At 44.6% G+C, this 26813-nt stretch overlaps 1 protein-coding gene across 2 annotated transcripts in view; it reads right to left on the bottom strand.

Moving 5' to 3' along the window:
• Window positions 1–26813, bottom strand: part of ARHGEF39 (Rho guanine nucleotide exchange factor 39) — a 160155-nt gene that overhangs the window by 18816 nt on the left and 114526 nt on the right. For both annotated transcript variants that reach the window (XM_078596774.1, XM_078596773.1), the window contains exon 11: window positions 20105–20246. In XM_078596774.1, the coding sequence (XP_078452900.1) occupies window positions 20105–20246 (142 nt within the window). The remainder of the gene's footprint in view (window positions 1–20104; window positions 20247–26813) is intronic.

Raw genomic sequence — 26813 nt, 5'->3', positions numbered from 1 at the left:
GTGTGATGCACACGGCACGTGCTTAACCCTTGCCTCGACGCAACACTTACAGAGAACGGTAGCGGCAAACAGAAAATTAAATTCAACAAGCGCTGCCACCATCTCTGGAAATTACGAGCACCGTCTCAAACATCGCTGAAGGAGCGATTAGTCGCCGTTACCTTTCCCTTCGCGTTTCCGAGCCAACGACGGCAACGTTCCACAGGTTGCTCTCGGTGAAATGGAACACGCAATGCCGCTGGACGGCAAAAAAGTTTCCGCTCTGCAAATCGAACGGTGTTTACGTTTCGGGCATAAAACGCTGCACGGGGATTCTGGTTGACGATGGCGGAACCGAGTGCACTCTGGGTCCCACCACATCCATCCGGACGCAACTTGGTGTGGTCACCCTGTGGTGCGAGCACAGCCAGGAGAGGGACATACGGGGGTCCGGCCCTGGTGTTCTTCACAGCGGTCAGCTGGAGCCAAGAAACAATTGCAACCCGTCTAATGCACTCGCTGTGTGGTGCTTCGTACTCGCGTTTCAAAGGGACATCTCCATCTGTCGCACGGACCATTGTCCAGACAGTGGCTTCCAGAAAGAAAAAAAAACACTCCACCTGCAAGCCCGTCAGACCTATCGGCGCAGAGGCACGCTCACCCAATGTCTCGAATGTTCGCGTCTCAATCGGAGCCGCCGCACCAAGGTTGGCAGAATGCCTCCTGCACTTTCCGAGGAGCGCCAAGCCGGGGGGGGGGGGCGGGGCTTAGCCACGCTTGTGAAATATCTGCAGAAGGTGACACACGCACCCATTTGTAAATGTGTAAAACGAATCGGAGCACGATTCACATTTGGAAGGTTGTCAGTTCAAGCGCTCGTGGTGTGGGCAGGGAATGCGACAGGGTGGAGGGGGGTAACCTCAGCCTACAATCCCTCTAGGGGTGACCAGAACGGGCACCACTTTTGCGGGAAGTTGACATTGGTCATTGTGTAGACACACTAAACCCCCACGATGAGAATGTAGAATCTCAACTGCAGGTTCAGATCACGAGATGGAAACGAGCAAGGCCCCATGCTCATTTGAGCACAGATACACTTACGCCCCTGATCTCATTGCGGGGGGGGGGGGGGTTCATAAGAGATGCGACATTGATCTGTGGCCACCCCTCCGGCTGACTTTGTCTCCCATTCGACGGCGCTATTTTGCTGTGCACTTGACCAGCAGAGAGAACTGCTCAGGGGCTGAGAGACAAGATGAGGATAATGTTTTGGGTGCCTTTGCTTCCTTTCAGAACCTGCTGGATGGCAGGAACGAGGCGTTAAGTAGTGAGAAACTTGCAGTGAATCTTCGAATATGATGGGTTGTGTAACAAAATTAATATTTTAGGATTTGGAGGCTGCTGCTGTTCCTTATTACCGGGTATTGTACACGAGTAAAGGGTATATGTGGAAAAAAATATATATATATGTATAAGCCATACTGGCAGTGAAATATAACAGCTGTATACAAGAAAATGTAAATTAATTTGCTTGTGAAAAAAGGTCTCACAATGTGCTTTCAACGGGTTAAAGGGTATTGGATTGGTTTTCCAGTGCTGGATTCTCATTTATTAGTCGTTTTTATACCTGTCAATTGAACACCATATAGAGCATGAAATTGAAGTCAGTTAAGGTTCAATTTATAAAAGGAATGATGTGAATAAAAAACCAATTATTATACTCAATACACCTAACAAATAACTTATATTTCTCTTGATTTGTGACTTGCACATTAACCAACGATCACTTAAGCAACGCGCACACCACGATGAACGCGCTGCTGCAGTAAACACGACGGCCTACGCAAATCCCTCGTCTCCAAATGATCCACAATTGCATAGCCAGACATCCACAAACACGGCCACGTCATCCCAATCCCAATTCTGTCCTGCACGAACCACAAAGACACCATCATCATCATCTTCAAGATCCTCCACGGAGCCACCCCTGCCTACCCCGCACCCGTCTCTTCTCATCGCTGTTCCCATCCACGCGCCCCCCACACCCCGCTCCAGAAACCAAGCCCTTCTGTCAATACCCTTGCATGATGGGAGATGCCATCTTCTCTGATGCCGTTTAACACGCAGGCTTTCGCGACCAATATTATTCATAATAAAGGTTTTTTTGGGGGTTAGATCGCGCAAATATAAATTTAAGACCGAAACAGGAAGACTTCTTCACAATTCTGGAAAATAGCCTGATGAAGCTGGTTGTAATCACCAGCGAGATGTTCGACTCAAATCTCCAAAACACCGGCGTGCTGAAGTAGTCACGAATTGGCACGTTTTGTTGACGTGACAAACCTTAATCATTGGCTGTGTCAGGCGGTGCTGGTTTAATGACACATTGATATTTGTGCGATCTAACCCTATTTTTTTTATTATGAATTATCTGGTATTGTGCCCAAAGACTGAAATTCCCTTCCTTTGGCCCTCTCCACTGCTGAGATCCTCCGCTTGTTCAGGTCCATGTCAAAGAGCTTCCTCTTTGTTTCTGCACTTGACTCTCTCTCTCTACGAGGTATCTTCATTCACACTCCTCCCGTGATGGCGTCTGGTCAACATAAACCTAGGCCACCTCTACGAAACAAAAGGACCACCTTTATGAGACCACCACCACCACTACCAACCCCGAATACCAACACCAGGATTGACTGGGAACTCTGCGGACAATCACCGCCACTGCCAATGTGCGTTTTCGAGTGACGCCTGAAAGAACATGCGTGGACGTGTTGCACAAGTTGTGCCCGTACCATAGGATGCACCTTCCACAACGTCCAGGTTACTCCTCTTTATGAGCGGGTAGGAGAAGGGGGTATCTCCTGGGACCTCCTTTGCCAGTACCAAAATATACTAATAGGGGTTTTTTCCCCTTTTTTCTGGCAACAAAACTGACACCTTTTGCAAGGAATCATGCTTACATTAACCACAATACTTGCAGTCAAATGCAAACAAAAAACAATACTCTGATAATTTATGCATTGTCTTTGAAACTGATTGGTCCACACCAGAGACAGCTTTTTTTGCATTTGACTGCAAGTATTGTGGTTAATGTAAGTATGATTCCTTGCAAAAGGTGTCAGTTTCGTTGCCAGAAAAAAGGATAAAAAACCCTATTAGTATATTAGAGAAGGGGGCAGTTGCATAAATAGGAAAATCGCGTGCGTGGCTCAAAGGAAGAGCCGATAATAGGTGGGCCAATCAACAGCAGTGTCAATGCAATTGTAACAATTATTTGCTTTTGATACAGCACAAGCGACTTCCATCGCTTCTCATCTCAAACATTTGAAAAGGCATCCCCCCCCCCCCCCCCCCAGTGGCAGTTGTCCCTGTGGGCACAAGGTGAGTCGGCACCCGGCCTGCCAATCGGGTATTAGTCTGCCAACAGGGGGCAATGATTGCTACATGCGATCCCCCATTCGTGAAACAAGACGAGCAGTATCTGGTGCCTGTTTTTTATTTAAATGTAGGAATACTGTTTGGTTTTACAACGAATCAAGGCACCACTGCACGTCTGATATTTTGACAGCAAAATTTCGCTTCTACGTATTTAATTAAGCCACACAATTGTTCCGCTGGGAAATAATTTTCTTTTTATCACCAGAAATATCCGTGAAATGCATACAGAGGAACCAGATTTTGAATTACATTTTTTTATAAGGGCAGTTACTGCCTCCCGAAATAACAGCTCCTGTTTAATGCTTTGATTGATTAATCGAAAGCAACTCATGAGCACACAATTTGCATGTCAATTCCATTAACAATGTCCACGCACAGGGCTCAAAATGGGTTTTAAGTGCGGGATTTAACGGCACCGACGATGTCGTTGGCTTCGTTGCTACCGAAGACGTCATAATGATTCTAGATTTGAAGCTTTCGTGACTGCAAGGATTCATATTCTTAGGTTTTTTTGGTAAAGTCACGTAGGTAAAAAACAGCACGATACAGCTATCGTGCTGTGACGGTTCCACCTGAAGACGGAAGCTTCTGTTGCCTCAGAAACGTCGTGATTTTTATTTTATTTTTACTTTTATTAATTAAAATGTTCTACCTACGTGACTTTAAGAAAAAACCTAAGAATGTGACGTCATAATGATCATCATCGCGGCGTCACTGAGAGACCGCGCGCGCACTGCTGTGAGCTTCCCCACGTTTTGGAGGCCAGCTGCCCGGCGTCGTTTTAAATTCATCACCATCATCATCAGCCACGGTCGATGCACTGCCGCATGTAAACCTCACCGAGTAGTCACCAATCTCTCACGCTCCCGTGATGTAACACTGCTCCCCACTCGCGCGGTTGGCTACGTCCAGTGCGAAAGAAGTCAAACACACAAACATAAATTAATGCACACAAGCGTGGCAAGCACTAATGAATATAAAGTTGTCCTGTTTTTTGTTATTTTGGATTTCCGGCACAGAGTGTGCATGTTCTGTTTTTAAACCGATCTCGTAAATTCGCTTTGTGCCCTATTCCACGCTCTTCTCTTGCTGAAAGGAGGTGCTGTCCCAAAGGACTTCTCACTTAGTTAATTCAATAAGTGAGCATTTTCACATCGTGCCGGAATGGTTATATTGCATCTAAGTGTTTTTGTGCGCACCCGTGCAAAATCTTATCGACAACTTCTCATTACGGCTAGAATATTCATAGGTCGTTTTTGAAAAAGACTTTTGCAAGTTTTGTACGCTAAATATTACGACACAGAACTGAGAACAAACAGGAAGTAGGCAGCGGAAAAACGCCGTGATGCAACATCTCAACAACGATGGCACGGGCAAAACGTTAAGCGGACATTGAAATGCGACGGAGGATTTGTATTCATTTATTTTTTGCTCGGTGGCACGTCGTTAGCCACGAGATGCCACTCAGAATCCTTGCAAGACACCATATGTGATAATGGTGATATTCACACGGAAGGCAAAGCCTCGAATTTATGATCACAAAAGCAACTTTTATGAGGAGCTTGAATTGTTATTCGTGACCTTTAATAATGAATGAGGTGACACTAGTTTTGTTAAAGGAGCGCTGATGTTTCATCGCGAGAAAGGGGAGGGGAGCGTGTGCGCTAGGGGGATTTCAGTTCCGAGGAAACCAACTCCGTTGTTCCTTTCCACTCGTCGTACGGCAGCCGGTGAGAGAGAGAATGCGCAAAGGGCTCTTAAAAACGTCATAATTTTTTTTTATCAAACACAGGCGCGTCTTGGTTTAAGAGGCAGCGCTTCGCACTTGCATTGTATAATTTAAAATGAAAGGAAAACGCGACAGCATATTTAGTCAAGAGAAAAGTTCGTGAGGGCACCACGCCCGGCATGTTTACGCTGTGGTTTGATGATCCCCTCCAGGAAAGTTTTCACTGGCATGAGTCTCATTTGTGAACACCCGTGGCTTAACAGCCAGCGTTGGCGTCACATACTTCTGTTCGAAAGGAATGTCAAAAAATGTCACGAATCGTGATGATTGTGACGATTGCTAGAGCCGGGTAGATCAAGAAGGAATTGCCTTGAATTCGTATGATTCCACCAATGACGATTCATGCAGGAATCATGATTCCTCTATGGATGATTCCCACATTAAAACGTCGTGAGAATACATTTATAATATGTTTTATTACTTTATTATTTCCCTTCTACGTGACTTTACCAAAAGAAACAAAAATATGAATCCCTGCAGTCACGAAAGCTTTAAATAAAAAAATGAAAATGTCTGTTCATTTAAATGGGATTCTAATAGGGGATTGTGCCATGGCAGACTCGAGCCATAGAATGGAATTCTGTTTAGAATCTGCCTTCTCGAAGCCCCTCCAGCCATCCAAAGCAGTGAATACTACCAATTTTAGCCGACCCTATCAGCATGAAAATGTGTGGCTGATGCGTGGGCGATGGATCAGACTATCACTCGTAACACCGGGCCTATCACTCACTTCGCTCTCCCCGACTACCACTGATACCACCACGACCACTGGGACTACCATTTTAACGAGTGGAACTCTCATCCAGTCAGTTGGGACCCACGCAACTACCACTTGGACCACATGAAGACCATCGGTAATACCACTTCAACCAATGCAACCACATGTTCGACCACAGGGACCAATGGGCCCACTACTTGGACTAAGTGTTGTGTGCTAAATGACGACGCTGAGGCAGGCCTTCAAGTAAGGGCTTGCGCCGGTTTATTAACAAGGGTTGGTGACAACTTCCGCCAGAGGTAGGGTGTCCTACACTGGGTCCTTCACGTGGACCCTCGGCTCTGTCTGTCCCTAGCCTCGACTATCTCTTGGGCTCTCTGCCTCGAGTCGGATCGGGGGTTCAGCCAATACCGACCGACCGAGGAGAGCAGAGCACCTTCCACAACTACCGCCGGCTTCTCTCCAGACTCCCCGAGCTCTACCCCTGGCTGTCTCTTCAACCGCTCTCCATCGCGGGCTCCCACAACGACCCCGCTTTCGTCACCGGGCTCCGCTTAAGTACCCCGAGGTGACATGACGTCATCGCACCCAACAGCGCGTATGACGTCACGTCCCCATACTACTCCTCTACATATGTACTGACAATGGTGAAGAGGATAAAGGTGACAATGAAGATGATGATTAGAACAACCAAGGTGCCAATGATGTTAGAGATGGTAGAAGATTATGGTCGTGGAAAAAAAACACGCACATGCCATGGTTAATACTCCCTGGAACTTCACTCATTAATTCCTACACCCATGTTGAGGACTCGGTCTAGCACACTGTTTCGTCTCAACCACCACCACCAACCACCACACCGTGTTCAACCACCACCACACTGCAGCTCACAACACTTGTCTTTCTGTTTATTCCCTCGCACTGCTCGAAATTGGAATTGTATGTATACATGTTGAACTTCTTTCGCACCATACGTAGCCAACCTTGCTAATCGGAGTTGCGGGGGAAGGACAACAAACTAAATACAAAAAGCAGTTCTAAAGAAATGAGTATTCAATCTAGAAATGAGAATTCAATCTAGAAACTATCCTCCCAGCTTCTCTTTTCCCACGCTCTCATAGCCTTGCTCAATCCAAGACCTGTTCAATCACATCTATTACATCTCTAATAGTGCTATTTGTTGCCAGTCATTTCACATTTTGGACCTGAGAGACTGTGCTCGGCATTTGCGTAAAAAAACGCACACAACCCAGTCATTATTGCAGCGTATCACAGTGATCGGCCATATACGTTTTGATGGCGATGTTACTAAACCGGCCAGGCCTCAAGGGCGCTTCCTTGTTGCCTGAGAGCCACACCCCCCGCCCTTCCATCTAGATTCCACGACGCCAATCCATGATCCCATTCAAAAAAGGATTTGGCCGAAAGAATGGAATTGCAATTGCAGGCTAGAAATCACGGGCATTGCGCAGCTCTAATGATTACCGTGACAATCCGGAGAAATCATACATAAGCCAACTTTGCGGGATCATGAATGTGTCACCAAAAGCTTCCTCGCTTCTGCTTGCCTGTGCTGCCACTCGTAGCAAACTGGGATAAAATCCAAAAATAAGATGAGCAGACAATATGTCCCCTTCATATATCCGTCTCTCTACAAAGAAAATAAAAGTATTACAAAACCGGTCGGACGCATGGCCTTCTGGGAGTGCATAACTCCAGCAGCATTGATCAGGACAAGCAAACTCTGGACTGGTTTCGACAGCGTCTCACCAGAATAGTAAGGCTTGCTTGAATTAAAGCTGATGAACTGCCAGATGTTACAGGCAAAGTGAGATGTTACCTCCCTCGCCTGGTATGCACAAGGACGTGGGTTTGATCCTGACCTTGATGTCTGTATATTTGCAGTTTGCATGTTCTCCCCGTAGTCGCGTACATTTTTATCCGTGTCCTCCGGTTTTTCCCTGCATATTTGTAAACATGCATTTCGATTATTCGGCTGCTATAAATGTCCACGTGATAGGCCACTTCGTTGAGCTATCATTGTGCCCAGGTCACTTCTGAAAAATAACGTATAGCTCAGTGGGCTTTACCTGCTAAATATATCTTTTTAGGTTAAGTTTAGTTTAAGTTATGGGTCCTAGTTCTAAATTATAAAACGTAACTCTAATTAATCATTAACGTCATTGTGGGGAGTATAAATCACACATGTATATCGCAAAACTGATAGGCCGACAATATATTATCGGGTTACCTGTACATACAAATTTGACTACTGCTCGAGATAAAATCCAACTGATTTGAGGAAAGGTCAGGCTTTCAGCGGAGAATGCCTGCACAGGTACGCTTTTCCAAAGCCCTCTTTTCCTCGCCACGTGATGTGCTTTGGCAAACCATGTCTGGTGCTTGGCATGGTTTACTGCGAGCTTTGAAGCGACACGGTTTGAAATTCCAGAAGCCTTTGCTGCGGCCATCTAACCAAAAGCATTTTTGTAATAAAAAAAACCCGAGATTTTATTTGCACAGGAAACAAATAAGTGTGCGGTTTACCTGCTGCCTTGTACGATACTCTGCATGCATATTGCAGAATCTGTATCTGTATTACAGAATCTGCATACGTATTAGTGAATCTGGATATGTGTAGTGATATTAAATGGATCACTTAGCGCTATGCTGTAGAACAAGTAAATAAGGGTGCACAGGCGAGCACACCGTGCAGTACCGTACAGTGGGTCACTAGGGGCGTAGTACCGGGTGCTAGCAGAGAGAGATAATTGGGTCCTACCGACAGAGTCGGGGATTGCAGCCAATCCGCCAGCGCAGCGAGTAATTGCCACATAATTGGTCACTGGGGAGCGTGGGTGCAGGCTGCTGGCGGAAGGGGGGATATGAGGACGAGTCACGCCGGCATTGGGTGAAGCACGTGATGGGCGGGGGTGAGGAATGTGGGGGAAGTGTAGCCAGGAATCGTCTAGACTCTAGAGAGTTCCTGAAGGGGGCGTGGTTAAGGGCGGAGCCGGCCAGGTGGGAGGTGCAAGGTCGTCTGGAACCTTCGGGAATGTTCCAGAGGGAGGCGCGGCTGAGGGTGGAGCCAGGCCGCACCGAGGGGGATAAAAAGGAAGACCCGATCGAATATCGGGGCTGTCTGCAGGTGAAGTGGAACCCAGTGCTACGTCTCCGATGTTGGCTGTTCTGACCCGGTTATAGTTACCCTGTGTACGCAAGAGATAAGTGTATTATAGTCCCGTGTGTAACGAGTGTAAGAGTTAGGTGCATGGTAGTCCCGTGTGTAACGGGTGTTATGTAGTGTAGAATAAACGTTGTTGCCTCCTCAATAGTGTCTCCGAAGTGACTCACTCCATATGTATTACAAAATCTGCGTGCATATGTGTATTACTACACTTGTATTTCGATTACAGAATTTGTGAGCGTATTCCTGAATCTGCATGCGTATTGCAGAATATGTATTTGACTGAGCTCTAACAAAAATCAAGCCGGGATGTGCAATTGCAGGAAATCATGTGCAATGCAAATACGTCAGGGTCTGCTTTCCTACACAGCTGATAAAGCACAAGAGGTTAAAAGGGCATAAACATTAGTGCATCACCCTCACAAAAGCCTACTAATTGATGTTTTTCCATTTCAAGGCCTACACATCCAGCTTGTTATTTGAGCCTCGCTTCTGTAAGGCCAAAGTCTTCTCCATGTAATGATATTCACGGAGAAAGTGAGAAAGCATATTTGGGTTGCACATCATGATGGGAAAATGCCGAAATACATTTCAAGCTCGCCGCGGTACGTACGACAGCCTGATTTAGCCATGAGCCTTAGAATCACGACACGACAGGGGCACAGGGGGGAGCAGATTCGACTATATATTGATGACCACGAATACAGGTGAAACTTACTCTTTGGTTCTTTCGGTAAAGTCACGTAGGTAGAAAAAAATAACAGATCACGACGTTTCGATCGCCACACAAGCAATCGTCTTCAGGTGGGAGAAAGAAACAGGTTGCTGAAACAAGTCCTTATATATAGAGAGCCGAGAGGGGGGAGGGGGGGTTGCCGCATCGGGCAAGATGGTGGGGGCTAGAGATTGTGCCTAAGCCAGTGGGAAATCCAAAGATGGGAACCGAGATGGGGGGAGAAGGGGGGGTTGTGGTTGATGCACCTCCACGACGACGAAGAGCTGAGGAGGTGGCCATTGTATTGTGAGAGATTAGCATGTCAATGTAAACGAACCAACGCAACGGTGGCTGTGCGAGTGAGACATCCAGCTCGTTAGACAACGAGGGAAACAAACGAGGGACAACACCACATAGAGGGAAGCAGAGAGAGACACACAGAGAGAGACACACACCCACACACAGAGAGAGACACACACCCACACACAGAGAGAGACACACCCACACACAGAGAGAGACACACACCCACACACAGAGATACACACATAGAGAGACACACACACAGAGACACACAGAGAGAGACACACACCGAGAGACACACCCACACACAGAGAGAGACACACACCCACACACAGAGAGAGACACACACCCACACACAGAGAGAGACACACACCCACACACAGAGAGAGACACACACCCACACACAGAGAGAGACACACACCCACACACAAAGAGAGAGACACACCCACACACAGAGAGAGACACACACCCACACACAGAGAGATAGACACACACCCACACACAGAGAGATAGACACACACCGAGAGGCACACCCACACACAGAGAGAGACACACACCCACACACAGAGACACACACCCACACACAGAGACACACACCCACACACAGAGAGATAGACACACACCGAGAGGCACACCCACACACAGAGAGATAGACACACAGAGAGACACACACACACAGAGATAGACACACATACAGAGAGACACACACAGAGACACACCGAGAGGCACACCCACACACAGAGAGAGACACACAGAGAGATAGACACACATACAGAGACACACACACACAAAGACACACAGAGAGAGAGACACACACCGAGAGGCACACCCACACACAGTGAGAGACACACACAGAGAGATAGACACACATAGAGAGACACACACACACAGACACACCCAGAAACACACACCGAGAGGCACACCCACACACAGAGAGAGACACACACCCACACACAGAGAGATAGACACACACAGAGAGATATACACACATACAGAGACACACACACACAGAGACACACACCGAGAGGCACACCCACACACAGAGAGAGACACACACCCACACAGAGAGAGAGACACACACAGAGAGATAGACACACATAGAGAGACACACACAGAGACACACAGAGAGAGACACACACCGAGAGGCACACCCACACACAGAGAGAAAGAGACACACACACAGAGATAGACACACATAGAGAGACACACAAACACACAGAGAGACAGAGAGAGACACACACACAAAGACACATAGAGAGAGACACACACCTAGAGGGACACACCCAGAGAGACACACACAAACCGAGAGACACACACAAACCGAGAGACACACACACACAGAGACACACACAGAAAGACACACACAACAACACCACAGCCAGTTATAGTCTGCTAAAAAACGAGAGCCACCGCCACATCGAGGGAAAGGGGCAACGTTGGCTTTGTTAGTGAGACATTTAGCCCGTTAATGTAAAGACATTTAACTTGGTAATGTAACTCAGAGAGTCGGAAAAAACTGCTGACAATGGCAGGTAAGATGGAAACATCAACAACCAGTTAAGGCTTTACCTGGTTAATAACGTCCTTGCAATGATTGCTCAATTTGTACCCATCTTTTCGGTTGAAGTTATGTCTGTGTTTATATATCTGGATGGCTTCATGAACAAATCTTTGATGGTAGCCCAAAGGTTTGCAGAGTACCTTTTGCTTGTGTGGCGATCGAAACGTCGTGATCTATTATTTTTTCTACCTACGTGACTTTACCAAAAGAACCAAAGAGTATGTATCCCTGCAGTCACGAAAGCTTCAAATCAAGACAGGTGAAACTGGCACGTATATTGCCATGTGTAGTGGCTAGGCCATGCAGTAAGTGATGAGCTCTACCAAGCGTCAATACAGGCGATAATTGTCATGTTATGTCACCGTGACTATGATGGATTTGACAGCTTTCAGATTTTTAAGACTTCACGCAAGATCAGGCTGATGTGTGTAAAATTGTATATATTGGTGAACATGGAAGCCATAATGTACAGTATTAGATTTCAACTTTCATGTCTTCTAAAGTTAAAATCATTCAACTCAGCTTTAATGATTTGACAAGTCAGTTGGGTTGCTATTTCTCCTGGCTTTCCCAGAATCATCCCTTTGTGGAAGTAGCTGTGCTGCATGCATTTGTGAGTAACTGGACTCATAAGAGTGTGCGATAACAAATGTTCAGACTTACTCAGATTTACCTGGGAAATCTGGAAAATTGTCTTTGTTTTTTAATGTCAGTCTAGTTTTTTACTGTCAGTTGCGTAATAATAATACACCACTCAAGACAATGCATTTACATTCACGCGTCATTCTCTCCTCTTGTGATATTGTGACATTAATTCTAAGGTCGCATTAGCATATATCCCAGTTTCTGTGTACCTCAGAGGTGACAACAATACACTCCACAAGGCTCTCAAACAGAAGCCAAAATAAGCATAACTCCATTCGGTCTCCCCAGATATAAATAACAAAAAAGTACTTCACCCACTTGGCTTTCCAGACCAATGTTATCAAGAAGCATTTGCTTAAGCATGCAAACCTCTGGATTGGTGTTGACCTTCTGAGTCTCAAACGAAAACAAGCTGGCATCGCCACCACATGAAGCTGCAGAGCATATTCTTCAACCTCAAAACGAGTACGAGGTCCTGGACACAAACGGTTGCTCGAGTGGCCACAAATAATAGCTTAACGAAGTGGCTTATCACGTGGAAATTGAGAGCAGCAGCCAAATACTATGAACGCACATTGATTCTAAATGTGGAGGACCCGGAGAAAAGTCGACGCGACCACAGGGAGAGAGACAAAAACTCCAAATACACAGCAGGCGTCAGGGTCGGGATAGAACCCACGAACTCCTGTGTACCAGGCGAGGTAGTTAACTCGGTGGCGAGATGTTAACGCTCGTTAACCTGGCCCCGTTGCCTCACCTGCGGGAGCCTCAGAGGCTTGGCAACGGCTGTGCCAGGAGGTTTCACTGAACCACGGCGAGAGACAGCAAACTGCCGGGAGGCGTCGGCGAGCGAAAATTTTCGGTCGGTTCCAACCTCCCATGGGCACCGTTTTTCCGAGGCCTCTGCTGCCTCCTTCAAAAGACGACTGCCCTCGTCCATCCCGGATCATTAGTTAACAGTGCCAATGCCGGTATTTCAGGCCCACAGCTCATTTTGAAGGCACGTTAGCAAAATTATAATGGACATGAAGCCCGGCCGCAGAGTTTCCCATGAGGTGAGAGGCAACAGTCAACTTTGAAAGCACCGGTGCTCACAAACTGAGCAAATCCCAACGTGGCGGTTTTCAAATGAAGCTTGCGATCTTCTTGGTTCTTTCGGTAAAGTCACGTAGAAGGGAAATAATGAAGTAATAAAAATCAAACATAATAAAATAAAAATAATAACCTAATAAAAATAAAACATAATAAAATAAAATAATTTATTTTATTATGTGACTGCAGGAATTATTCTTTGGTTCTTTTCGGTTAAGTCACGTCTAAAAATAAAATAATAAATTAAAATAACATATTACGACGTTTCGATTGCAACACAAGCAATCATCATATACCTGATGATGATTGCTTGTGTTGCAATCGAAACGTCGTAATATGTTATTTTAATTTATTATTTTATTTTTAGACGTGACTTAACCGAAAAGAACCAAAGAATAATTCCTGCAGTCACGAAAGCTCCTAAATTAAGATTGAACCACTTCTACGGGGAAGTTTTAAGCTTATCCTTTTTCTTTCTGGCTATTTGTTCTCTCTGCCTGTGTCCTCTCTTTGGAATTTTCACACTTAAAATTCTAACTTAGCAAATTTTGAAACACGTAATCAACCAGGCTATGCGTTAATTGTGTGTTAACCGACTCTCTGTGTTGTATTACATCACATTTCGATATTTTGCTGGGTTATTTAATTTTCGTGTGCCTGTCTCCTAGTTTTCAATTTTGCGTGCGCGTTCCACATTGTCATCTTACTTGCAGCAGCAGCAGTACGTTGGCGTACACTCATTGATATGCTAATTCTCTCTGCCCCCTCCCTCTCTCCGTTCTCGCCCCCCCTCTCTATATTTAAGGGACCGTCATAGAGACAACCCCTCTCTTTGTGCCGATGTGTGTCCTCTCTGTGTGCCGTTGTGATGTCTGTCTGCTTGTATGTCTGTCTATAGTTTTCTAGTTAGATTTTTTGTTGCTATTTCTTTTATACCTGATGATGATTGCTTGTGTTGCAATCGAAACGTCGTAATATGTTATTTTAATTTATTATTTTATTTTTAGACGTGACTTAACCGAAAAGAACCAAAGAATATTTTATTATGGTTTATTTTTCTTATTTCCCTTCTACGTGACTTTACCGAAAGAACCAAGAAGATGAATCTCTGCAGTCACGAAAGCTTTACATCGAAAGAGAAGCTTGCGATTGCGAGGAGCAGCCAGTGCCAGCTAATATGGCACCCGAGGTTTATGAACAGTTTATTTAGAATTGCCCTGAGAGCTCAGAAGCTCTTGAATCGGGTTTCATCAACAAAACAGAAAAACTGTCAAATAAAAACACAACGTTTGCAACAGGTCGCATAAAAATTACGAATACAATAAATACAGCAACGAAAAAAGTCAACAATTTTTGTTTTCCCAAATATATGACTTTACTTAATTACAAATTAAATATTTAACTAAACTGAACATTAAGATTAGAGAAACAAATTGCAGAAATGGTGCATCTGGAGTGACGGAACGTGATGAACATTCCTGTTCAGATATCCCCATTTATTGTTTTACCACTGCGAATATCGGTCAGCAATTCAGGGATAATTGCTCAAGCTGGCAAAAGAAAAACAAGGAAATCTCAGCTTTCTTCAACAATATTCTGATCACTTTTTTCACAACGGACATTGTGGTGCTGTATACTTTCGGCAAGTATAATGCACAGTTATTCAAATAATAATGACAATAATATAATGGCATTAATTATTTAAGCCTTGTGCCAAACTACTGCAGGAAAAAAGCCTTCCGACGGCCGTGTCAGTCCTCGGTGGTTGGTCAGTTGGGGATTGATGAAGGCGGCGGTGCAGGATGGGCTCAGACAGCACTCGCTACTGATGTTAGCAGTGGACACAAATTGAAAGCAGGTCACTTGGCAAATTGCTCTAACCACTGCGTAAAGCACTCATTTAAAAAAAAGTGTTTTTTTCTAAGTGAAGCAAAAACAGCACGGTGAAATGAACTCGGTTCTCCTTTGAGTTTCACTTAGCGAGACCTCCACGTTAATGACCGATTTGAATAGTAACAGAGTTTAGTGGTGATTTATGCAAAAGATACCATTTATAATAAGGCCCAATAATAGAAATCGTATTACAATGTGTTATCCATCAATATGATCTACATTTTAATGCAAGGGGCAATATTCTGGAAAGTAATAAGATTGGAAATTATTAAAGATACGAACAAACACCACTATTTTAATGGAATAACTTTTATAATGAGAATTCTGTTTAAGCAACTTTTAAAACATGTTCAATGGTGAATGTCAAGCTAAACTCGTCAAAATTGACAACGCTGGTAATTTTTTCTTATTTTAACTCAAATTTCAGTTTCTTGACCATACGTTGAGTTGTTGCTAATATCTTATGTAATGTGTATTATTACATTATTATTAAGTCTATGGTCACAGTATAAAACGCATCTCTTTATATCCATACATTATAATGGGCATTAAGTCAGGCAATCATTAATTCTCTTTAAGCCAAATAAGCCACGAAATGCCTCTTGGCAATCTGGTAGGAGACACAACTTTACCAAACTCACTCCAACTTCACTCATTGACATTCTTGGTTCTTTCTGTAGTCACGTAGAAGGGAAATAATAAAATTAAAAATATGAAACAATAAAAATTCTCACGACGTTTAGACTGCAACACAAGCGATCATCATCAGCTTTAAATCAACATTTCACTCATTGAGTTATGTATTAGCGTAAAGGTGGTATGAGTAAAGTCGTGGGTTTTAATCTAGGCAGCTGCCTGTTATTAAACCACGTCCTCAAGTGGAGTGACTTTATCGTCTCAGCTTAGTAGCCAATGGCTTTCTCAATAACGAAATCAAAATAAACGTGGGCAAATTCCATCACTGAGAATGAAATTAATGCTTTAATTTTCATGCTACGAACCTTACTCCCATATCCAGAGTGAGTGGCAAGTGCTGCACCCTAATGTGTGTGGACCAGAAGTCACTTGAAGGGATCTCATTGGTAGCTCTGATATCCACTTCCATGGGCCATGCTGCAATACAAACGGTTGCACTGTTCTGCCCGAGTTTCGAATGGATCTTTCATCTCATGCCAAAACGCAAAACATTTAATTTGTTTATATAACGTATCGGTGTGAAGGACATTATTTATTGGGCATGTGATAATGCATATATTTAGTGATTCAATCCAATTCTAAAGCTCATGACAAGGCATGTCATTGCTTGTGTGAAGTACCATGGACGTGTACAGCTCTTTGGTCAATCTACTACTGGACGAGGGCCTCCGCAAGTTGTGAGGGATATTTGACCATACTTCACCACATTGGTCAGCCCCACTGCTGCCCACAGTGCCGAAAGTACCTGTTCTTCACACACAGTGGTTACCCACCCAAGTACGATGCAGACTCAAGTCTGCTTAGCATTTATTGTAATAGATTTGTTTTGTTATATTTTCATGTGTAACGCGAGATCAAGAATACATTTTAATGTATGGGTCAATTCATCACTACGTGCTTAACTAATATATACAGATAGGAGCTTGTATAAACATTGCCCGTGTAAAATAATATGTTTAATGATATTATCTTTATTTAAATCAAAATCGAGTCAAAGTATGTCCCTGCATCAGAAAATCGTTATGCTTACTGCTACTTTGCGCATAGCGGTGCCGCTGCATGTATGTTTGTATGTAGAAATTATTTCGTATCGCATCTAACCAAACGTGCTTATCGGAAGTGCGAGGGAAGAACAACAAACTAAACACAAAAAAGCGGTTAGAAAGAAATGAGTTTTCAATCGAGAAGGTACGTTCGAGGATTCTGCTATGGAATCCTTGGCAAACTCCTTTCGAATGTAAAATGTTTTGCTCGCACAGTAAAATCGCATTGCGAGCGCACGAGAGAACAATTTATATCAAAAGTCTACTGGCAGAGCACTCCCTCCTAGAGACTTATTGGCTCCGCATGTAAGCATCCTGTGTGTATAATCATATTGGCTCTTGCTTTCACCAATGATTCACAACTTACATCCCACCACGATTCACCAACCTCACCCCCAAGTCAAGGCATTAAAAAGCACACTCAGCATCCACTGCAAGACGCACGTGTTTTCGTACGTCGGATAATGTACAAGCGAACGTGTGTGCCACAGTGTGAATTACACTCTAAATGCAACTTTAAATTAAAATTTAATGTGAGTAATGATGTTTTCTCAGCTGGAGGAAATAAAGTGCGTAATGGTGCTGGACCCCATTATTATTTATAACCAACATTTTTCACACGATCTTCAGAGGCCAAACACGCTCTTTAACGACACACTTATGAACATCATCATAATTGGATCATTGCATCTTCAATTTACATATTAGATGCATTTGATTCATATGCTGCAAAAGATGCTCGTAAAGTTTTTATTTTCTTTTATCATGATTGCAGTTGCCGAGCACGGGCCCCAAATGCCTACAACATGAATCGACCAATAACAAAGGGCAATAATGATGGCACACGACATACAACCCAACACATATATTTAATTGCGCAAGGTTATAGAAACATGGTAAAATATAAACGTTGCATCCTGCGTTACACTAGCCACACACGGTATGCATGAGACAAAACGGACACTTTAGTAGAATGAGTTTGTGGCATGGGCAGAGGCAACGAGCTGGGACATTTAAGAGAAGAATAACTAAGGCACTGCGAGATCCGACCGTGTCCGTCTAGTGCTGCATTGGCTTCCGGTTTCCGAATGGATACATGAGGTCGCAATCATTGCACACAAAGTGCTTGTCACAAATGAACCACAATCCCCTGCTGATCTCATCAAGGAGCATAAACCATCACGTGAACTCCGGTCATCCTCACAGTGGCTTTAGCTAGCCATCGAACAAAGACGGTCACTGCATTGCGCGCTTTCAGATGCGCATTAGCGGCCGTCTGGAACGCCACAGGAGCTATGCACTTTTAAAATCTAGATTTAAAACTACTTTCTTTAAAACTGCTTTTTTGTGTTCAGTTTGCTGTCCTTCACCCGCACCTTCGATTAGCATGGCTGGCTATGTACGGTGCAAAAGAAGTTCAACATACTATACTACAGACAAGAGGTCCACTGAAGTGACTTCAGAGGTAGCTCTGTGTTGTCGTCCTCCTCCAAGGGCCATTCTCTTGGCACAATACGACGTTACATCACCTCTCTGTGCGAGTTCCAAATTGTAGGCGCCTTCATTTCGTCACATGACGCTGACAGCAGCGTGATTGCAGTGCGATTGGGGAGAAGCTCGCGGGGTACTTCACGTGTATTGATGCTGAGACAGGATTCATGTTCACATTTGACCAACGCACCCACGAGTGGGTAGCCCACTCGTGGCACGGCAGCCTTACGAGGCCAATTGAGTGAGGTATCGACTCGTATTGACAAACTATTTGCAGCGAGTTCATGAACATTTAAAAATGTGTATATTGACAACATTCGGTTCAAATATATATATATAAATGTTTAGATTGCATTTTCAATATTTCTGTGTCCTACTCAAGCAATTTATTTTACTTGATATATAGTATACAAGTGAAGACATCTAGTATTTCTGTGAACCTCTCTTTTTTTTGTGCAGATGTCTGGCCACATACAATATGTTGAGCAGTGGTTAGCACACTGTGCTATGAACCTGGCTACCTGAGTTCTAGATCTGCCGAGAGCTAAAATCAGTAGCGAATTATATCTGAACCAGTTCTGGAGTTGCTCATCTTTCACTGATCCACACTGATCAGCATGGCGAAATATGGTCAAACAATCACCATAATTGATCCGGCATGGGAAGGCCTTCCTCCAACAATGGATTTATAAAGCAGTGGACATTGTTTTTATTTCTTTAGCTTTGTGTCCTGGAAATTATGTCATCCTCACAGTGGCTTTTGGATAGCCATCGGACAAAGACGGTCACTGAATCGAGCGCTTTCAGATGCGCTTCTGCGGCCATCTGGATTGCTCTTCGTTCCGGTATCAGGAAGCTACTGGAGCTATGCACTTTTACATCTAGATTGAAAACTCATGCGCGGCTGGCTACGTACGGTGCAGAAGAAGTTCAACATACAGCATACATGTACAATTACTTTTTTCAATTGGTGTCTGTACCTTTGAATTTTGCCTTGGTCTCTCTAAACTGACTCAGCCAAAAGTGAATACCCATGATGGTGTGTTCAACATAAGCGATGGAAAGAGAGAGACAGGTTTGAATCGTACTGATCGTACCACTCCCACATTTGCTTGCAGCCTAAATAAGTGCTCACCAACAACATTTGCCCAAACAACCTATCCTGGTTAAAAGGGGGATCATTGTCATAATATCGTGTAATTATAACTACTGACGCGCAAATTTGTTTTGACTAACATTAACATCTCATCAAATGTCAGTTTTAAAATGGGTAGTTTGACTTAACATGTTCTAAAACATACATATAAAAAAATCACAACACAAATGCACGATAAACAGCGGCTGAGTGGCCGGCCGTGAGTTCCTGGTGGATATTCCACATTCCAATGGTGGGACCAACCTATCCATAGGACAAACACGATTGAACCAATATTAATGATTCGAGAGATGATGGGGTGAGTTTCCACCCAAAAGGAGATTGGAAATAGCAACTTATTCAAAGACAAAGGTGGACGAACAGTTATTGGACACATCATTGATATGCCACAACACTCTTACCCTGTGCCTCTTTCTGGATGGCGGTGGCTCTTTAGGCTCCGTGGAATTTTCAGGCTGCGTGTTGTCCGCTGCCACAGAACGCAAGGGCCGTCGCGCAAGGTTGTCCTTGCGATGTATGACAGCCGACCGCGCCTTCAGATGCCTGGCAGATAAAAACACGTACACGCGAGTGTGTGTGAACGGACGGCTACCGTGGCGACAGAGTGATGATGTCGGTCAAGTGGATTGTGGTGGCATAACAGATCCATGATGGGTGGTGATCTTCAACATTTAACAATCATACTACTACACCTTCCATTCAGTACATCATGGGTAGCCAGGTAATGGAATGACGTCTTCATCCAGCTCTGGATGGACATTGGCTGATAATGGTGATGAGCATGTGTCACATTCATAATCACATTTACTTTGGTGAGCTTCAGATACCAGTTGCCATTGATGGGCGAAGCCAGGAATTAAACCGGGCTTGTTCATACACACAGAACCACAAATGCTTGTACAAGCACACACAAAAGATAAAGATCCCCCATATAGCCTTAATATACCGTTGCTGTTAGCGAGCACCTATGAAGGCTGGCATGGCACACGAGGGGGTGGGTGGCCAGCACCACACCCGGCCGCCTTCGCCTCTCCATTGGCGATGGTAACACACCACACCAGGTACTCATTTGCGGCCGAGTCGACCCAGGGGAGGCCCAGGACCGGCTCAGATAATCGTCACTGGTGGTGGCTATGAGTGGGTTCGATTCACCGGATTCGTAGCGCAGTGCACTAACCGCGACACTACGGCTCCCCCCCACACACGCATACACACACACGGGCATACACAATAACATGCGCGGAACAGGCATGGTCAGTGAGTGCCGAGAGAGCACTAAGTGGCTCTTACAGGAAGCTCCAAGAAATGACAAAGGATCTGTCAAAAAAAACACCACTCCAAAGGACTGATTGCAAGTGCATGTAGTCAAGGGTATGCCATTTTATAAAGAGGCATATGCACGTGCACGAACCCATACACACGCACATACATAATTTGGAGAGCACGATATTTAAACTTGCGTGCAAACTATATGCAGTGTGTTTTCTGATGGCCACCATAATGTGTTAATTAGGACAAGTAGTACACATTGGTTTACGTGTCTTTCTCAAACCTTTTTAGTATATGTAATATTGCATATGCTGTATAAACGTGTAAAAACATTGGGATCTTTGAAAACAAACACAACAAATATAACAACAATAATACGTGACACTATGTGTATTCTGAAAAAATTTAAGCTCAAGTGATATTAAAAAAATCATCTTGATAAATATACAAAAATTCTGCGTACTTTATAGCTCAGCCTACGTATTAAGGGACCTGGCACAGAGGGTATATTTGGATAGTAAAGTAAGACACGCCCTTGTGTTGTTTCGTAACATTAGACGGGGTGTCTGACATGTGATGTTGAGTCCGTGTGGCAGCCGGGAGCCGGTTCTATCCCGCAGTCGAAGTCGCAGTCGTAAAGTGAAATGGTCACACTTTAAAATAAGTCTTGCAGCTCTGCTCAAGTGTGTTACAGGGGGCTTCACAGCTGAGGAGGCTGTCTCGTTCCAAATGAGGTCATAACACTCGGGCTGAAATATGGCACATGCATCAGCCACTCTTTTGGCTGCTTGAAAGGTCAAACCGTTGCTTTATGCGACCAGCACAAAAGTCGCCGTTACTTATTAGCGTCGTTTAAACTGACACACTAACGCAAGCAACTTTCACTAAATTGTGAATTAACATTTGCGAACGAATGCTTGGAATGGCCATCAGTACTTACATCTCATCATATCCAGTCCGAGACTAAATATCTGCCCTTTATCTTCAGGCGATTTGTGTCACTGCGATAAATAAATGTACGTAAAGTATCATTGCCTTTGACCAAATCACCCAGAATGCACCAGATCTCATCACATCTCAAAAACGAAGCAGGATTTGAGGCCTGGATTATGCTCGGATGGATGACCACCATGTCTCGTCGACAGGTGCAGTGGGCCTCGTGGGCAGTAGAGGGCAGTGCAGCAGACTTCTTTATTGTTCTGCACTCAATCTTGATGTGAAGCTTTCGTGACTGCAGGAATCCATACTCTTTGGTTCTTTCGGTAAAGTCACGTAGGTACTCACCAACATGCACTGACCCGCGTGGTGAGGCATTATCAAATGTCCTTCAGAGCCTAGAAGGCATGGGGAGACCTTCATTCCGCAGTGGATTGAAGAATGGCCCATAGGTGTACAATATATTAATACCCGAAAGGAAACCGTGTACGACTGTATATATCTCAAGCAACGTCACAAGAAAAAAAATCTGGTGTGTTATTTCGTCTAATATTTGTACTCAAAGATGTCATCGTGGAGGAGTGAGGAAGGAATTTTGTAACTGCTGCTGGCTCGGACTGGTCGGCAGTGAAGTGGTGTTCAACAAATCGAATGCCCTCTGTGGCATTCTGAAAGGTAAAAAAACACACGTTCTAATTGAAAGGGTGTAACAAGTCTATATCGCCAGCGGGCATTAGCGCCACCAAACGAGGCAACAGGCAGCGTCTGCACATTCATCCGACGCCCACTTCACGGCCATCTCTGAGCATTTACCGGTGTCCCATCGCATAAAACTGACATTCATTAAGAGCAATGCCAACAACCAAAGAATGGCTGTCGCTGCACTTGCAATTGCCACGGTGGCTGGATGTTATCTCCCTCGCCTGGAATACAGGAGATCGTGGGTTCGATTCCGACCCTGACGCCTGTATATTTGGAGTTTGCACTCCCTGTGGTCATGTGGCTTTTTCTCCGGGTCTTCCGGTATTTCTCTCAACATTTACAAACATGCCTTTTGAGTATTTGGTTGCGATACATTTTCCCGTGATAAGCCACTTCGGTGAGCTGTTATTTGCAGCCAGGCCGCTTCTGAAAAAAAAGGTATATATTGCAGTGGGCCTTACCTGGTAAAATAAAGAGTAAAAAAACAGTGAATTTGGCACGGCGTGTTGAATCGGTGCGTGTGTGCGGTTGTGGTGCGCAATGAGGAGCGCGCAGACCCGCAATTACCTCGGCAGCCATCAGAGATGGCCGTGACAAGAACATGAACATATGCAGTGCACAAAGGATATTTCATTTACATTGAATTACCCGCACTACAAATTACGGCTGTTATTGTAATACATAGGAGCGCTCGAATCGTAGTCAGAAGGTCCTAAGTTCATATCTCGAATGGGGGATCGGCTTGCCGTACCATTTCCTTCAGTGCCAATAAAATGAATACCACTTGTGGGTTGGCGACGGTGGTTACTCTATGGATGAAACTGGCACACCTTGACATGTTACTATGGACTTTCAACCACTGGCTCAAGATCGCCGATGAAGATAAATGTTATTAAAATACTTGCTTGAACATTGATACTTTGGGGATGGTAACATCTGCCAGCGACAGTGGTTACGTGTTATTTTCGTGCAATTAGTTATACACACACACACAGTGTAACATCATTATGGATATTAATAAAAAATGTTGGAAATGTAAGTTCGTTTTTGGGTATGGTACTGTATATGTAAAGTGTACCGTTTTTATATTTATTTTACACAAACTGTTGCCTTCAATATTTTGGGTACACTAATTTGTATTCACCTGAGGTCATATAACATGAAATGATGTCAGCGGGCTTTCAGTTGGTTATAAAGTACAACAATGTTTGCTCAACAATGACATTGAATATAAAACTACAAGAAATACAATGAGACTGTCCAAATGTCATGGATGGTGGCCCTTGCGACGTTCCATATTCGTGTGCAGAACATTGAAGTGCATTTCATTTACCCAGATACGGGATAACAAAACTCCCCGCTTCACACAGCTTTTAATGACATCTTTTTATGCAATGTTCTATTCCCCTATCTGTTAACGTATGTGTCCGTCATTAGTTTTTCTTCCGATTTCATTTCGATGACACACGTGTACACCATCAAAATTAAACCGGAAGAAAAAATAAAATAAGCTATCATCAGTACCGAGGCTCCCACAAGGCCATGCGAGGGGGCGTCTGGCACAGTTTGGTGCCAGCTTTGATAGTGCGGTCGTGTGGCTACAGTTCTCTGTGGCGAGTACAATGTCTTTAAAAACAACGGCGCTACGCCTCTCTAAATTAAACGCCGAGCCGCTTGCGCGTTCCGAGATTCAGAGGTGAACGAGAGACCCACCCTGCGACTTGCAGACTTTCTCGGAAACGGGAAAGGGGTTAAGGCCATGGGTAAAGCACCGATGTGGCCTCTGTAATGGGCAGCGGCGGAGTAAAAAGAAGCGGCACGTTCACCCCCCTTTTTCAGAGGTGGCATCGTGGGCTCGTGAAGCAGTGCACGAGGGTTCCTCATGAAAGGTGGCAGGGCGTCCCTACATCACAGGCTGCTCGCAACGTTTCGATAGGGGGCGGAAGGGGCAGGTTCACGGGCCACCGCGTGGTTCTGCGACAAGCGCGCTCGTCTTCGTAAACGGGGTGACCCAAGCGTACTCGCTCAGGAGCAACAGACCGGAGGGCCGTGGGCGAGTCTCAAGAGACGCTGCGGTCTGGGTTCATAATGGCGAACGCCACAGGCGCCTATACAGGTGGTCCACTTGCCTCCTGGAAATGCGGCCGATTCAGTTGGCGCTCAGTTCACTCCTCTTCAAAATCTAACAACCCGATTCAACCTTCTGAAAGGCTTAGTTCGAGCGAAATCGTGCTGTCAATAAACTCTAAACAGCAAGTGCATCAATAATCATAAGAGCAATCACACGTACAGGAACGAGAGGGTTTTTTCACCTTCTGAGGCTATGAACTGGCATGTAAACCCGCTGACTATAGACGCTGCAGCGGAGCAATTCTTCGTCTCGCACCTTGGCACTGTTTTACACAATTAAGATGTCAGTGGCAATATATTTCAAAGTATGAATGTAATAAATATAAGAGTGGAAACCACTCAGCATACCCCCATTACAGTTTCTTTTCATGAGCACATGGTAGAAAACAAAGAATATGTTGAAATTTTTTGTACATGTAGGTGTTGCACCATAATAAATAATAAAAAAATCAATATTACAAACACATCAACAATAATAACACGGAAGCAAAGTACGACTTAAAAATATTTTTTTTGAGCACGGCCGTAATAACAATAACAAGACATAGGGGGTTCCGCTGGTGATTTATTTATGCGACGCATTGCAAACAGAGCAATGTGTAAGCACATTATAAAAATGCCAATAATTTCACGTAGACCGATGTCTCACGCGGCCGCGGAGAGGCCGGGGTATTGTTAATGACGACGGTGGTGAAGCCTCCTCACCCCACATTCCAGTCGAGCCCGAGCGCGCCGTACAAGATGCAGCCATTTACACCGCAACTCGAAACCGCGAGATTCACAGCCCTGCCACGTGTTTTCAGGCTGTGCAGCAGCTCGTTTGGCGTGATGATCAAACGGGTTAAATTAAAACTGTCTCTTTATTTTTAATTTATTTTATTTATTTGCATTTACCGCTTTCACTTTCTCGTGCGGTTCGTTGCGCACGGTTGCACTTTATTTTGCGCGACAATTACAATTCACTTTGCTCGGTCGGTGTGTTAGCCGCTGAGGGGCGTGATGGGTTTCTTGTCATTCCTGTTGCTCTGTGCCCCCTGCACCGTTCAAGTTCCGTTGTATTGTGCACCGATGCCGACTTTATCGAGGCCGATATTGGCACGTAAAATAAAGGTCAATCGATTGATCGATGTCTGCCGCTTTTCACTGCTTGTTGGGATTTTCGTTCAGGAACTAGAGCCTCAGAAGCAACTCCGGCATGCGGACCGAAACGTCAGACACCACGCAGTTGCACGTCGTGCCGAATGGCACGCGGCACAACCCCAAGGCACGATCCAAAGGCACGGCTCAAAGGCCCAACTTGAAGACGCACCGGAGAAGACGCACAGCACACTGGCTAACACGTACGCAGCAGTAACGGCAATTCGGTTAAAGCTGTCACCGCACACATTGAAGAGGTTCGTGAACAAGCAAAAGGCTTTGTGAAAGCTCACTAACATTTTTGCACATTTGCGTGTAACATTCCTCACAGAATAAATAGAAGATTTGCAAAATTAAGTCTGCAATTTGTACCTTTGTATCTCTCAAAGTGTTGCACGTGAAATAATAAAAAAAGCATGCAGGTGAGGAGGGTCAATGGCTTTGTGTTTGGCGATAGTGAAGACCCGCTATTCAACGGCCAAGAGAAGCCAAACTCAAAAGACAAACACTCCCCACTCTTCTGTGCAAGCCTTTAACCGTTTCACTTGCAAAAGGCTCAAGGCACTCTCAATCTGCTTTAAAAATTAAGCCTGCTGCCTTGTTTTGATAGTTTTCTTGTTGTTGTTGGTTGATCATGTCAATATGTAATTAAATTAATTTCACCCACAGCGATCACGTTATTGTACTTATATGTTCATGGCTGCGATTGGAAAGTGGTGAACACAATTTGTCGTGAACTCGGCGACCTGGGTTTGATTACAACAGTGGCGAGTGACATGTGACATGGTCCCAGGGCCTTCCACCTTTTACTGACAAGTCCGGTGTGATCCAATAACCCCCCCACCCGTGACCAAAAATCATGTGGAGGCATTTATCCAGCAGTAGATTAACAAAATTGCTGTAACAAAAATACCTTGATAACAACATTGTATGAAA

This window comes from Lampetra planeri, chromosome 8, assembly GCF_965212315.1.
Source record: "Lampetra planeri chromosome 8, kcLamPlan1.2.h2, whole genome shotgun sequence".
Taxonomy (NCBI): domain Eukaryota; kingdom Metazoa; phylum Chordata; class Hyperoartia; order Petromyzontiformes; family Petromyzontidae; genus Lampetra; species Lampetra planeri.
The sequence above is the reverse complement of the archived record's forward strand: the minus strand, read 5'-3'. Positions and strand labels throughout refer to the sequence as shown.